A 16,371-nucleotide genomic window follows, 5' to 3' on the forward strand; every position below is an offset into this window, starting at 1 on the left:
ACATGAACTAACAATATACGTCACGTGATTACTAGGCCTAAAGCATTCGTCAATCTTTGTTATCATTAGTTAAAATATATTTGTTAATAATTTGTTTACAGAGCATTCAATAATATTAACACAGACAAGACTAAAATGTAGTGAACTCAACAAACTAAGATAAGATGCTGTAGAATTATTATCATTATCAAGTTAAATGTAAAGTCACACTTCATGTTGTCACGTTTACTTTACATTAAAAAAATACCTAATAAAAAAAAAAAACCTAATAATTCTATTTTGTATTTTTACATTAACAGTTTTAAGTTTATATTTATTAAAACCAAGTATAAATCTCATCAGGTTAGTGTTTTAAGCATTACCCGCTGCTGTCGGACAGTGTTACTTTGGGATTTATACGCTATTTAATGGATAACATTCCCATCGGATCACTGGAGAAAACGCCCGATATACACACACACTCTCCATCAGTCGATACTTTACAAACGTGACAAAAATCAAAATAATCATTTCAAATAGTTTTATTTGTTTTTTTTTTGTTTTGTTTTCAAACGGACTTTTTCACAACAATGCCAGATATGGATCTTCAAAATGTTCATTTGCTAATCGATGTAAATTTTTGTTTAAGACTGTCTTGAAAAGCTAAAAACACCATCATGCAGAGAGAGAGAGAGAGAGACGGGCGTCCCTCATCTGATCAAACCTGTTTAACTCTACAAGCACACAGAAGCTGAGAATTCATTTATTTTTGCCACAACAACACAAATTCAAAAGGGCACAAAGCAAAAAGTGTGCAGGTCAGCAGAACGATTCAAGCGTCTGAAGTGTGTTATTTGTTCTTTGAACCGCTAACGCGACGGCCGTGGGAATGACGTTAAGCTGAAGGAGGGAAACGTGGGAATGGAGTGCAGGGAAATTCATCCGCTAGTATTTTTCCAACATTTTCAGAGTTAACTATACAACCCACTCGCTTCTAACAGCAATCGCAACAGTCTGAAAAATAAATGTACACATCATCATCATCATCATACACTCGCAGAGTCTGCGCTGTAGTCTGAACTCTAAGGTCCGTGTTTAGTGGTGTTAGACAGGCGTTCCCATTGGTCCGTAGGTTTGAGTGACAGGTCCATCAGCCAATGGCTGACGCCGATAAACTAAAGGGGCATTCAAGCACCTCCCCTAAAATAACATAAAATAGGTCATGAAGAAAAACAAAACAAAAAGGAAACCTAGAGGAGCTGATGCAGCCGGCGGGCAGAGACAGAGAGGTGTGTGTGTGTGTGTGTGTGTGTGGATCCAGTGGTTGTGGTCAGAACCTCTCGCTGCCGGTAGCGTTCGTCTCACTTCAGTAGAGCTTTAATGGCCTCGCTTTCGGCCGCCTCGAACGCGCTGAGACCATCCGGACCTTTACGTTCCTTATCAGCACCCTGGAGGGAGGAACACACACACACACACACACGATTAAACACAAAAGACCGGCAGCAGGAAAGGAAAGAAATAATGAGACTGAGACGCACTTATACCAGGGTTTTTATCAAAAACAAACTGTTAAAAACATTTCTATTCATTGAAATAAAGCTGACATAAAATACAATATTAATATTAGTCGAAAAACCGAAATGAAACCTAGAAAAACTAAAATAATAGTTGGAGGACTAATAAATGAATAAATAAACAGCAAATCTAATAAAATGGCAAAAGCACATCACAAAATGATTAACTTAAGAGAGGATCATGCCGTTACTGAGTAACAGAACCTCATGCATAATCTAACGTGAGCCGGACCCTCGGGGCTTTACACTAATGTCATCCTCCGTGCCTGTCCATGCGCTTTATTGATCCTCAGTGTGTGTGTGCCCACAGAATCATTCCTCTTCACACACACACAGGTCGAGTTTGCGAAAGTCTCCGGTTTACTCTGAGCTCGACACACACCGCACTGAAGTTCAGAACACAAATGTGCCGAAACACACACACACACACACACACCTGAGAGCCTGAGGATCAACAAACATCTGAAGACTGATTGATTGATTTATTCACTTCATCCAAAAGACGCAGTGGGCGTCACACACACACACACACTCACTGACAAACACACTCTCCCACACACACACTCTCACACACACACACAGACTCACAGTCTCACTGAGACTCACTGACAAACACACTCAAACTCAAATATCAAACACACACACACACACACACACACACAGACACACTCTCAATCACACTCACACACTGTCATGTTTTTAATAGTTTAAAGCACAAATAATTACTTGAAAAACTTAAACTAAACGAGAAGTGGAAATTATTCCTTGGCAAAAACCTGGAAATAAATAAAAAACAAAACTGAAATAAAAATATATTAAACCTAAATAGCTATATATAAAAAAAAAAAAACAATAAAATGAAAAATAACACAAAAATTACAGAATTACTAAATATGAAACTAAAATGACCAAAAAAAATAGATACTAAAAAAGCCAATTAAATTGGAATAAAAATAAATTAAACCTAAATAGGAATATTACTAATGAAATTACTAAACATGTAACTCAATTTAGAATATTGGCCCTTAAATAATTAAAATTATATAGTGATCCTGATGGCAAGATCAAAGGTGTTTAAAATAACGCTTAAAATGTAAATATCTGAAGTTTACTGGTAATTATGGAAGTTTAACTTCCCATTCAGAGCATTTGACGACAGAAAAAAGAGGAAGTGCACTTCGATCTCTCATTCATGTGTGTCAGCCATCATGTGGCGTTTGGTCTCGTCTGCCGTATTTATGACCGTGAGTGTGGATGCGTGATGGAGGGCAACACAGAGACAGCAAGACAAAACGCCATGCTAACTTACCATATTTGAGTTATTCAAATTTAAAATAGAAACTTAAAGAGGTAAATCACTCCTGGTAAAACAAGCTTTCAATAAAACATGGCTGACAAAATCGGTGATACCTGACTAGAGAGAACGCACTTTTGCCTAATACATAGGAAAACTTCAACACCCACAATGCACTGGGCACGTCACAGTCTAAGGCCACGCCCACCAGAGTCAAACACAACCTTGCTTTAGTAGGAAATACCACAAGTAGAAATTAGAGCCAGGCCGATATTAGGCATTTTCCAAACTATCGGTATCGGCAGATATAATGGCTGATAAATGAATATTTCAAAATAGTTTTGACAACGTGACTGAAGTACTTCTTTAATAGCGCGTGACAGTTATAGCAATGAGAAGTATCATCTCTCCTTGGCCTGTTATATTGAAAATGTAATGTTTTACAATTTGCAGTATGACGTTATCCATTGCTAAATTATGGCTCATCATAGACTAGCTAACCACAAAGCTAGCTAATGCCGCTATCATCTGTCTGTTCTGTTGTGACCATAGAAGAAACAAGTTTCTTTTTAAATGCATTATCATATTATCATTAATAACTACAAATAACTAATAATATGGAAATCTGTTAATGTTTTGTTGCGCGTTTCTGAAAACAATTTTTTTTTAATACTGGCCGATATATCGGAATATCGGATTTTAAAACCAACAAATATTTGTATCGGTATCGGCCTTTAAAATCCTTTATCGGTCGGGCTCTAGTAGAAATATGAGACTGATCCAGAACACATTTATATGGATCTCACATTTCCAAATCCATCATTCACAAACACATTTAATCCACAATCATCTTCAAATATATAGTGTTGGATCGAGATACAAACACAAATAAGAGTTATTCAGGGAAAGTGTGTGTTTGTTGAAGAGCCACTGAGGCGTTCTTCACATTCACACTGTTGTCTGGGTGTAAATTGCATCATTCTGTGCTGTGAAACAAACACCCACAATGCTTTGAGGGGAGAAGTCAGTTTTACTTCCACAATCAGTGACAATAAAGAAAATTACAGATAACAGATGTATAATACGAACAAAATCAATGGACTTTTGAATTTGAGAGTCAACAATAATGATTTAACAATGACAATATTGTATATTAAGATCAATTTAAAAACAGAAAGGTCCTGTTTGTTAAGTTGATGATGCAACATTAAGAATAAGTCGTTTTCATGCAGAAATAACCTTATGGTAAAGTGTTACCCAATAGCCAAGCTTCTAATGTTTTAATAAATGTTTTATTGTGATATGAAATATATAAATAATGTACAAGAAATGGAGAGAGAAAAGAGGGATTTTTAAAGTTAAAGAGAAATGATTGGAAAACTATAAAACCGAGAGCTGCTTTTTGGAACCATTAGTAATTAACGCAGATAATAATTAATTATAAGCACTGTTTCTGAAACGCCTCCATTGTAGTCTTGAGTTTCTTCTGGAAACGAACACGTCATAATATTCCTCATTATAATAATTAATGCGCAGAATAAAGGGGCGGGGCCTGTTTGAGTTAGTTAGTAGTGTGTTAAACTGGCGGTTATGGAAAGGGGCGGGACATTTCCCAAACACACTCGAGGCGCTCGACCAATCAGAGCACAGTGTGCTTTCAGAAGGAGGGGCTTCATAGAGACAGGAAGTAAACAGAGCGTTACTGACAGACTGGGAAGAGAGGAGCCGCAACAATGGAGAATAAGCAACATTCATGTTCTAGAAGAGCCTGAATAAAGTTATTTAAAACTGGCAGAATAGCTCCCCTTTAAACAAAGTTAGAGCCCAACTTCTTGTTTCAGAACAACTGCACTCCTCGAGTGATCCAATGGGGATTCAAGCCTGAAATATTCCCGAGCAACAGCCAAAAATGCCTGATCAGCTCCTGCAGAATCATCGGAAACACACAGAGGAGATGAGGGCCCTCGGGTCAGCGCTACGGGCCCCGGTGGGACATCAGCGCACACGTGTGTTGTGTAATCTCAGATGGGATCTCTTACTGAAGAATGTGCAGTGCTGTGCAGCCTGACATAACTGCATTATGACCCCGTGTGACCCTGCGAATGCCACTGTTTACAGCCTCCGTTCAGACGCTTTCAGCTTTAAATCCACAAACAAAAGCTCTTTCTCTCACCAGAGCTGGACGCTGCCACAGCAGTAGAAATGTGCCAGCCAGCAGAGATAATGAGCAGTTATACTGCGCGAGACACATCAGCGTGGACATTTACACCAGTGGATATGGTGAAGAGTGCCGGCGCGTCAAGGACGTCTGGTTTACTTGTGTGAAGATGCGGAGAAACTTGCCACAATAATATAGATTACAACTGATGTGTGTCTATTTTTTAATTTCTAGTAAATGAGATTATAATCTCATGGTGAAACTCGAAAAATCAGATTATCATGCTGAAGTTCAGTAATTCAACCTAAAAGGTGAAACTAATATATTATATAGACTCATCACATGCAAAGTGAGATATTTCAAGCCTTTATTTGTTATAATTGTGTTTACAGTTTATGAAAACCCCAAATTCAAAATTAGAATATTGTGAAAAGGTTTTCATATCTGTAAGCCATAATCAAAATTATAACAAATAAAGGCTTGAAATATCTCACTTTGCATGTAATGAGTCTTTATAATCACTTTTTAAGTTGAATTACTTTTGCACGATATTCTAATTTTTGGAGTTTCACCTGTGTATAACTACTGTAGTAATTGTTATAATTACGTAACTAACTAATAGAGCCTTATCGTGAAGCATTACCGAACAATAATAAAGAATGAGAACATTATTTTTCAGTCAACACTATTGCGAATACATAATCTGATTGGCTGTTTGAAACAGAAACAGAGATTAGCGCAGCTCAGTGACTTTCCAGGTCCAATACCCTCACATTCAAGGACTTAATGTGGGAACACATTTGACGTGTCCAACAACAAAGACATCACCGTAGTAGTTTAGTGCACGCATGAACGTCATGGCAACGTACAACACAAAGTAGCCTACCTCACACAGGAAACACTTGAAGTAACGCAGAAATGCGCAAGCTAGTGTGCATTGCTGAAAATAACACATTAGCGGACCGGAGGGAATAATATTGACTTTTTTCCAGAAAATTCTTGCACAAAATAAATTCAGGCACTTTCAAGTATCTAAATGCATAAATCTATGCATGAAAAAATATATATGTATAAATCTAAGTTTCTATGCATGAACAAAAAAAAGGTTTTCAAAGATTTAAAGCACCCGTGGGAACCCTGGCATCCGCTTTCTTTGTTTACGGGTTACGTTTGCATTCCTGCTGCTCCATAATTCATAATTCAGAGTATTTTTAAGTGCACACGATAACAATACCGTGCATATTCATTATCGTGATATATCGCATTAATGTATGTGTAACACCATTATTGCTATATAACCAACATTGTGTATATATGCAGTGGAATTTAGTTTGCTTCAACATTAAAAAAATTGTTGCATTAAAATGAATATCAACTGATGTGTTTATATTAAATGTCTCATCCAATTAGACTTGGGTTTAAACATACCTTTTTATATATTACATTATATGTGAAACATTTATATTAAGCTCTATTTTTTTTATATAAAAATGACTATATAATTTGAATAAATATATGGTAACACTTTACAATAAGTTTCCATTAGTTAGCATGAACTAACAATAAAAATACTCCTAAAGCATTTATTACTCTTAATTGATGTTAATTATAACATTTATTAACATATTATTAAAATCAAAAGTTGTTTCTGTTAATATTATTTATAGACATGAGCTGAACTTTGAACAGTTGTGTGTTTATTAAATCATGTTAACAATGATGAATAAATAATGTAAGAAATGAACTGCTTAGTGGTAACTCATTGAACCGTACAGTAAATATCAAATTATTTTAATCATTTTAATGATTTATTATTAATAATTCACTTTGTTTTGAACTCTGAAGTGTCTTATAATGTGAAGCTGTTTTCTAATGATTTCTTTGTTGAATTTCCAGTGGGTAAAAAAACAAACAAACATAAAGATATGTATCATTATTGTTACATATTATATCATGCTGGGACGATCAGTACCTTTTCTAGAAGAATCTTGACGCAGGTCACGTGACCCTCGTAAGTGGCGGACAGCAGCGGGGTGATGCCGTGTTTATCCGGAGCCTGCAAGAAAAAAAAACCACCACAATTATACACAAAATCCCCATCTCTAAGGATTAGACTGAGAGAGATGCATGCTGGGTAATCAGGCGTCTTCAGTAGTCTCTTATCTTCCCCCGGTCTCTCTCTGTACACGAGTGCTCACGATGGGCCAGAGATCGAGGACCTGTACGTGTTCTGGAGGAGAATTTCAGCTTTTTCAACATTTCTCATTCATTTTAGCTTGACCTGATGTAATAAAACTGAAATAAAAATTAAAAGATTAATAAAAACTATTTAGATATATTAAAAAACTAAGAAAAATGACAAAAGCACACAATAAAATGACTAAAACTAACATAATAATATGAAAATATAAATCTAATCTGGGTTATTTTAGTTTTATATTAATATTTTGATTATAATATTTTTTATATTTTTAGTTTAAGTGTATTTTGTCATTTTATTCGTTTTTTATTTTTAAATATTGCCATTTAATTTATTTTTATTTCACTTTTCAATTTAATTTCTTTCTAGGTAATGATTTTAGCTCTACAACTCGAGTTTATTGCCAAGACAACATTTCTACAAATTTCTACTGACTAATATTTTTTTATTTTTGATTATAAATTATTATATTACATTATATTATAAAATAATATTTATTTTATTTTTATTCCAGCTTTTTTTCAACTAACACAAATGTTTTCGATAGCTGTAGTTCATGATAATAACCCTAAATATTATTGAAAATGATCATAAAAACAATAATACTCAAATAACTCCTGTTCAAATCTCTATGTTCTGGACAATATCAAACCGTGTGTCAGAGCGTGATACCATGAAAAACAATGGTATATATATTAGAGTATTATGCAATTAAAATCAGTGATCAAACGGTGCAGCCATAGTGTAGTTTTAGAACATAAGAGTTATGAAAGTTTATTTTTGATTTAATTTCGTTTCTTCTGCTCAGCAAATAAAGTAAAAACAGGAACATTTACAAACACGGTTTTCTATTTGAATATTGTAATTTAGCAGAAGTCTCTGATGTGCTCTGATGGTATCAGCCGAGGGTGCGGGTCTAATATCTCCACATGCTAAACATTTACATACTCCAGCAGATATTGATCTAAACACACAGAGTTGAGCTAGTGTGTGTGTGTGTAGAAGGACAGTTACGTTGACATCGGCTCCTTTCGACAGCAGAAACTCGAGCATCTCGTTCTGACCACAGTCTGCAGCGTAATGAAGAGGCTTTCGGCCTCCCTCCAGAGTCCGGTTCACATCCTCCGCCTGCACAAACACACACACACACACACACACACTATTATATCACCATTCTAAAACATATCATTACAATCAGATCATATTATACACTTAAATCATTATAAATATGATGTTTATTATTAAAAATATTATTAATATATATTTATATTATATCATTGTTCATTTTAATATTATTATTAATTATAATATATTATTGTTTATATCTAATAGTATGATTTTATTGTTTATATTTGATTGTATGTTATTATATAATAATATTTAGCATTAAATATATAACTAATTATTAAGTCATATTTTGTTTAATATGATTTTTACATGAGCATGGCAAAAATTATATAAAATATTAGGATACTTTAATCATAAATATAATAATATTTAGCATTAAATATTATATTATTCAGTAAAATATATTTTTAAGTTTGTTATTTAATAATTATAATTATATAAATATTGAATATATTACTTAGCTAATTATCACATATTAGACAATGCATAACATTATTATTGTATGGAAATAATAATAATATAAAATATTTATATAGAAATCAATGTAAACGTTATTTTATCTTTTGATTGAGTGTTTTAAAATGAGAATATTGAGAAGGGGTTTAATTTACTGGATTTCACCCCAAAATAGACATAAGAAGAAGGTTATCAGCAGATCATCTAGTCTATTAGTCAACTCGTGTATTAGTCCGAAGACATTTATATATTTTAAATTACATTTATTTTACATTTAGTCATTTTAAATTTAGCAGACGCTTTTATCCAAAGCGACTTACAACTGAGGACTAAACCAAGTGAGTCATCGTGAAGAGGCAAACAACTCAAGTGCTCAAAATACAAAGTTCAGACATTGCTTAGGGTGGCATAAGCCAGATAAGCAGGGACTTAAAAGAAAAGGAGGATTTAAAAGAAAAGGATTATTTTTATTATTATTTTTTAATTTTACTGCTGTTTTTTTATTTTATTTTACTGCTGCTTCACTTCATCGTGTGAACCTGTGTGTGTGTGTGTGTGTGTGAACCGAGGTAAACCGCTGAGCTAAATATATCACGACCACACGAGAACGCAAAACGCCTCCATGACGAAACACTGAACATTTACCAGATCTTCAGCGCTGACCGGACGATCTCACACACACTCTCTCTCACACACACACTGTCTCTCTCATTCTCTCTCTCACACACACACACTCTCTCTCTCTCTCTCTCTCACACACACACACACACACACTCATCATTTCGGCACTCACACACACACACTCTCCTTCTCTCTCTCTCTCTCTCTCTCACACACACACACACACTCTCTCTCTCTCTCTCTCTCTCTCTGACACTCTCTCTCTCAGACACACACACTCATCATTTCAGCACTCAAAAACACTCCTTTGGGGTCTGCGAGCTGCTTGTGTGTGTGAAGAATGTATATAGTTACACAAGGAGGTGATGTGATATTGTGACACAGGATACACACTTAACAGATGAGAGAGAGAGAGAGAGAGAGAGAGAGAGAGAATCTTTAAACCATTAACACAACCACAGTAATGAACTAACCCACTCTGCTAATAAACAATCACTAGATTGACTTCACACTTTAAAATACCAAGAAAACCAGTGTATAATTATCAGAAAACACTCTTCACATCTACTGATGCTATTTTCTTATCATAGTTTTCAGGTAAAACACACTCACACAAACTCACTCTCTCTCTCTCTCTCACACCAGAAAAAAAACATCAACATCCGAACAAAATATTTCACTATCTACTGATGCAATTTTGTCCTTACAGTTTTCTGGTAAAATAATCACACTCTCTCTCTTCTCTCTTTCTCACACACACACACACACACCAAGAAAAACATCACCATCAGACAGAGCACGTCACTATCTCCTGATGCTATTTTGTCATTATAGTTTTTTGGTAAACTATTTCTGTTGATAAACAAGTTAAATTGTGCTCTGCTTCTGAAACGACTGTCCTTTATGGCTGACTTCATCAGTGCCTCATTTCCTATTAGACAATCTTTCAGGAGAAAAACAACTGCTGAAGTGATGCTTTAAAGAGAAAAACTACAAAAATAGAAAAACTAGTCAGCTTGTTAGTAGCTGGGTCCACTAATAAATGCATCGAAATTATCAAATAAAATGGGATGCAAAGCAAACATATTGTTTAATGTTGACAAGAAAACATCCACGTGTTGCTTTAACTGCTAAGTACCATATTATTACTGTGGTTTCTGGACCATAACATGATAACCTGCTTCTGTATCACAGTAATACAGCTTGACATGCTAAATGGTAATCAATCAGTGTCATGATACAGATCAGAAACCATGATACCATCACAATCCTGTTTTGTAAGGATTTATAAACCTTGACGAGCTGTCAGACCTGTTTGTACTCGGTTATGTATGTGGACAGATGAAACTTGAGTGTGTATTTCTCACCTTAACCAGGAGAGTCTTAACCTCATCCAGATCTCCGTTTTTAAGGGCCCACATCAACTCCTTATCCCCCATGTCACCTGAAAACACAGACACACACACACACACACACAGTATCATAGGCCTGCGCTCCTACACTGGCTCGCGCCTGCGCTACGGGTGTTATTTCATGTCCCCCGAGTGTTTAACGACTGTATGAAGTGTGTCAGCGGTTCACTCACCGGATTGCGTGTGTTTTTCGGGTTTGACAGAAAGTTTATGCTTAGACACTGACGGGATCCGCCTGAACTGCAGCTTCCAGAGGCACGAACTTCCGCTATCCGACTAGCGCCCACAGAAACACTTCAAAATAAGAGTCCCCGTCCACACCCACCACTTAATACTGCATAAACTAGGCCGTCGTCATTTCAGAATAAGAGTCCCAGCTGTCTAAATCAGAGATTAAATAGATCGAAACAATCAAATTCAGTCTGAGTTCTTCTGATAAATAGGAGGATTTGGCATTCGGGCAAATATAATTATTGGAGGTGCTGCTGGGTAAATGTAATTCACTGGAAAATGTTTCATTTCATAGACAGTATCTATACTGTTGCTGTCTATTAGTTAACACTGTTTTCGATTGGAATTTGTATGTAAATGTTTTATTTACATATGCTAATGTTTTTATTATTATTATCATTGGAGCTATTTTGTATCTAATTCCTTTCTAAGCGATTTTTAATCAGCGAGTATCAGTGGTCAAAATGTGTATAATGTATAGAGACAGAGAATAAATTAGTGAAATAAATCATTTTCATTCTGTCAAAATACATTTGTTTTAATGGTTGTCAATAGATTACTTTTGCAGTCTGATTTTTAATCAGCGAATACCAGTGATCCAAAGAAGATATTGGCCAATAATAATTTATAGATAGCCCTATAGCTGAGGAAAAAATAAATGAATGAATCAATAAATCATTGTGACTTTTTTAATGGTCATCAGGTAAAGATTGGTAGTCATTTTTAGACATGTTTGCTCTCTGTGTGTTACATTATCAAATGTAAAAGGTTTGGTGTTTATTATAATGGCAATTTCACAACAAAACATGATTTATAGTCTATCCATAGTTGGATGTTCACCAACAAAACAATTAGTTCAGAGAACATTCAAAAATAGCCTTCATTTAATGTTTGAAAAATTATAAACTGGACGTTTGAACTTTGAGAACATTCAGAAATAAAGTTTTCGCAACTTAATGGGAAAGTTAACAAAACGTTCTGGCACCGCTCAGGTTTCTTTATGTTGCAATTATACTGAAGAATGTCTTTATAAAGCTCAGGCAGAATTACAGCATTAAAACAGACGCAGAAAAGAGCAACTCGATGAGATCACGCCGTTCATCAGCTTCAGCGCAGAAGTCCTTCACCTTCCCACATATATGGCAAGCCTTTTCCACTTTTAATCATTCCCATTCTGGATTTCAACAATTCAATTTTCACTTCTTGATATCAACAATGATGTCATCACTAGTTAAATGTCACCATAGGCTGCCATTCAAGTTCAATTGTTGATATCAATAATTATGTGATTACTAGTGCAAATGACTGTTCTTGATATCAATAATTGAATTGCTATATATGTTCATTTTTTATATCAATAATTCTAGTGACAATGTTCATTTCTGATATCATGGATGTGATCGTTGCTAGTAAGAATATAATAATATATTTCTGATGAATAGATGTACAGATCTGAGGTACATCTGATTGAAGTGTAATGTCTATAAAGTTAATAATAAAAAAAAGTCATTTAGCTATCTAAAATTACTCTCCAAATTATTGATATCAGGAATACATATTAAGTCTATAATATATTTAAATACATTTATAGAAAACTAAGTTCTTGATATCAGGAATTTACATTTTTCCTAGTAAGTAATTATACTATTTTTATAGTAAGAATTGTATTTCTGATATGTCAAATTGGAATTTCAACTAAATCAATTCCTAATATGAGCAATTGAATTTGAATGGTAGCCTATGGTGAGATTTAACTAGTGAAAATACAATTACACATATCAAGAATTATAGTTCTTACTAGTTGATATCAAGATTTCATATTTCTGCGAGTGATGGAACATTTTAACTAGTGGAAAAGCAATTCCTGATATCAAAAATCAGCATTGCCAGTAAAAATCCAATCCCTGATAACAAGAATGATCATTTTAACTAGTGAAAATGTAATTGTTGAAATCACAAATGAATATCCTGGGAATGATTGAAAGTCAAAACGGCTTGCCACACCACCTAACCTCCCTCATTCTGATATATGGACCAAGACAGCACCGCGTGACACTATTATTGCATGAAATAAGCTCTCAAAAGAAAACCAATCCAGCTAGAGGACAAAAACATCTATAAAGGAGTGTGTGTTTGTCAGGAGGGTTATAAAGCAGCGCTCGGCCGGCAGAGCCCTTGAGAGCCGGCGCTCGCCGCACATTAGCTGTGTTACAGAAGCACGAGGCGTTCAGCATCCGAGTCGAGGAGAGTCTCGCGAGGCCACCGCAGGCTTCCTGCTGAAGCACAGGCATCAAGAGCTACGACACTGTTAGCAAAGATCTGTGTGGCGACTCAACAACTACTTTTGTAATGCAAGACCAGATATTCGAGTACATAGGCCGACTTAAAGGAGTAGTTCACTTTTAAAAAAACTTTTGCTGATAATTTACTCGCCCCCATGTCATCCAAGATGTCCATGTCTTTCTTTCTTCAGTCGAAAAGAAATGAAGGTTTTTGATGAAAACATTCCAGGATTTTCTCCATATAATGGACTTCAATGGGAACCAAACGGTTCAAGGTCCAAAAGACAGTTTCAGTGCAAACTGTTCAAAGGCATTGTGGCATATAACATGAAAATAAAACATTTTTTTATTATTATTATTAAAAAACAAACATGCAAGCCCAGCCCAGATGAGAAAAATGAACGCAAAAGTAACCAAATGCATTACTTTTCATAAAAATGATCATTTTTGATATATGAAAATGTATTTCTGATATCAATATTATTTCAGATATCTAAAATGGCTTTCTTACTAGTAACAAACACATTCATGATATCAGAAATGTAAAAATTGAATTATTGATGACGTCAAAAATTATCATTGTTAGTAGCAGTTAAATTGTGGATATCAATAATAGACATTTCAACTAGTAACAATTGAATTATTGATATCAAAAATAAAGGTTTTTACTAGTAATAATTGTATTTCTGATATGTGAAATTGGAATTTCAACTAGTAAGAAATCAATTCTTGATATCAACAATTGATTTTGAATGGCAGCCTATGGTGACATTTCACTAGAGAAAATACAATTTTTGATATTAAGAATTCATATCCTGGAAATGAATAAAAGTTAAAACGGCTTGCCAAAACGATCTGCCTGGATACAAAGCCGTTGGGAAGCGAATCCTCCTTATGGAAGAAGAAAATCCGCCATGTTTATGGATCAGGACCAATTAAACGCTGCATTTTTAAGAGTATGTGAAGTTTGTAGACTTTTTAAAACAAAACATTCAGCAAACATTATGGGAACGTAACTTTTGAATGTCCTGCAAACGTTCAGAATAAAAAAAAAAAAGTTTTTGTGTATTTATGTGGTGATGTATATGTACAGTGAAGCCAGAGACAATTTTCCACAACATGGATGATAAGTAAAGAAACAAGCAGCATTTTCAAAAACGTTTGCGGACCGTCAAACTAAAACGTTTCAGGAAAAAAAAAGTGTATAAAAAACATTTTGAGAAGCTTTAAAGACCAGATAACTTTGAACAAACATTTTATTAATGTTTGTTCATACCTTGCCAGAACATTCTGGGTTTTTGCCAATAAATGTAATAAAACGATCCCCTTCCTCTGAACGCTCTCATCAGTCTCCGTGTGGCTGTAATGATCCGCTGTGAGGAACAGACGAGTTAGATGTTCAGTTCACGTGTGTCAGACTCAAACCTGATCAGATGGAGCTGCTGACCTCCTGTTGTCACTCCCATAAGGCCATGTTTTCTCCCATCATCCATCACTGCTGTCATGTCCAGCTCAGCGGCCGCAGGGGATTGGAAGATGTGAGCTCTGATTGTGTGCGACAACTTCATTACGAGCTGATCAAACGTCCCGCTTTCCTCGTGAGCGATGCATGTCGGTCTTCTCCTGTTTCAGATCTCGATGGGCTTGAGGAAATCACGCAAACTACAAAAGCTACACACTTTTCACTTAAATATACTTTGCATTAACATCATTTCTTTTTTTTTTGCATGAATAATTTAGTACCGTTTCGTGAACCGCCTAATCCAAAATAACCATTCATTCACAATCTGACTTTTTTGCTCATTATGTGAACCTTGCAGACATATTTTTGTTATATTAACCTGATATCTTGCTCTCTGGAGATGGTTTAAATCAAGAAATGCTAATTTTTAGGTTTCTGAACCTAAATGTGCTCTCACCAGCAGACAAAACACTGAGGAAACACCATAAAACACACTTATGTTTCTCTGCAGACGGCCTCTCTCGCCCACGCTTCTCTGAGGAGCACACAGGGTTAATGAGACGCACATGAACCTCCTCCAGACGTCTGTGTGTGTGTGTCCAGCAGGAGGCAGCGTTCTGGACCTTCAGCTCTCCTGCTGCTCCTCATCACTCCTGTGTTCTGACAGAAAGAGAAACAGTTTGTGTGGTTCCTCTCGCTGACCTCTGAATGCCCACTGGAATAGGAGGATGAATATTATTACATGAGCATATGGCAGAGTAAGACTAGAATGCTAGTATGCTGTTCTGAATTCAGCACTAGTGTACTGGTTACTGCACACACTGTGAACACTGAACCAGCCATTTCAGTTAACTTAATTTCGTCTAAATTAAAATAAATAATTTCATAAAACTCAAAACAATGAAACTGTTCAGTTTACTTAAAATATATCAGTTCTGTGAACTTGAAAGAAAAAGAAAGTGCTAAATACTCATAAAAATTAATTTGACTGAACTAATTCGTTGAATTTAAGTTTGTCCTACTCAAACCAATGAATAATTTTGACCGTTAGGGTTTACAGTGTAACCTAAATAGAATGTTCGTTCTTGTTTTGGAACGTTCAGAGAACTTTCAAAAGTAACGCTCTCAGCTTTGAAGAACGATCAAACGGAACGTGCTACTGAAGTGCCTTGGAACGCACATGCGCTGACGTAATAGAGTGCCGAAGTTATGATGTCACTCTGTAGGCCAAAACGCAGAAGTGAGTTAGCATTTTAGCACTCCCGGTTCCCTCGCTCGGATTTTTGAATGGGTTTTTGCTAAATCGCCTGAAATAAGGTCTGTGGTGAACAAAGCCTCTAAATATTTTCACGTTTTGATCTATGATATATAACACAAAGTTATAACCTGCTTGTGTTTTTTAAACTTTATTGTGTCTGATTGTGTTTTTTAAAAACTTTATATAGGCTTCAAAATGTATAAATTTTTTGATTAACTTGTAAAGATTATCTTGATAGACAAAACGTGTAAGGGTCACAACTCTTTGTTAAACACAGATCTTATTTTTTGTGATTTTCCAAAAGTCTATGGGGAAA

At 35.3% G+C, this 16,371-nt stretch overlaps 1 protein-coding gene across 1 annotated transcript; it reads right to left on the reverse strand.

Annotated features, from left to right (window-relative positions):
* Window positions 1-506: 506 nt before the first annotated feature.
* mtpn (myotrophin) lies at window positions 507-14,845 on the reverse strand. Its single transcript, XM_039660812.2, has 6 exons — window positions 14,761-14,845; window positions 10,996-11,149; window positions 10,778-10,854; window positions 8,220-8,333; window positions 6,978-7,061; window positions 507-1,427 (listed from the first exon to the last, which is right to left on the reverse strand). The coding sequence occupies exons 3-6, from the start codon at window positions 10,847-10,849 to the stop codon at window positions 1,341-1,343; spliced, it is 357 nt and encodes a 118-aa protein (XP_039516746.1). The 5' UTR covers window positions 10,850-10,854; window positions 10,996-11,149; window positions 14,761-14,845; the 3' UTR covers window positions 507-1,340.
* Window positions 14,846-16,371: the final 1,526 nt, after the last annotated feature.

Source organism: Pimephales promelas, chromosome 24 (assembly GCF_988280905.1).
Source record: "Pimephales promelas chromosome 24, fPimPro1.hap1.1, whole genome shotgun sequence".
NCBI classification, from domain to species: domain Eukaryota; kingdom Metazoa; phylum Chordata; class Actinopteri; order Cypriniformes; family Leuciscidae; genus Pimephales; species Pimephales promelas.

Excerpts from the sequence above, each read along its gene's own strand:
- mtpn (XM_039660812.2), bottom strand. The coding sequence starts at position 10,849 with ATGGGGGATAAGGAGTTGATGTGGGCCCTTAAAAACGGAGATCTGGAT. Across the intron at positions 7,062-8,219 it reads CGAAAGGAGCCGATGTCAAC|GCTCCGGATAAACACGGCAT; the intron begins GTAACTGTCCTT and ends TTTTTCTTGCAG. Across the intron at positions 1,428-6,977 it reads TCAAGATTCTTCTAGAAAAG|GGTGCTGATAAGGAACGTAA; the intron begins GTACTGATCGTC and ends TCCTCCCTCCAG.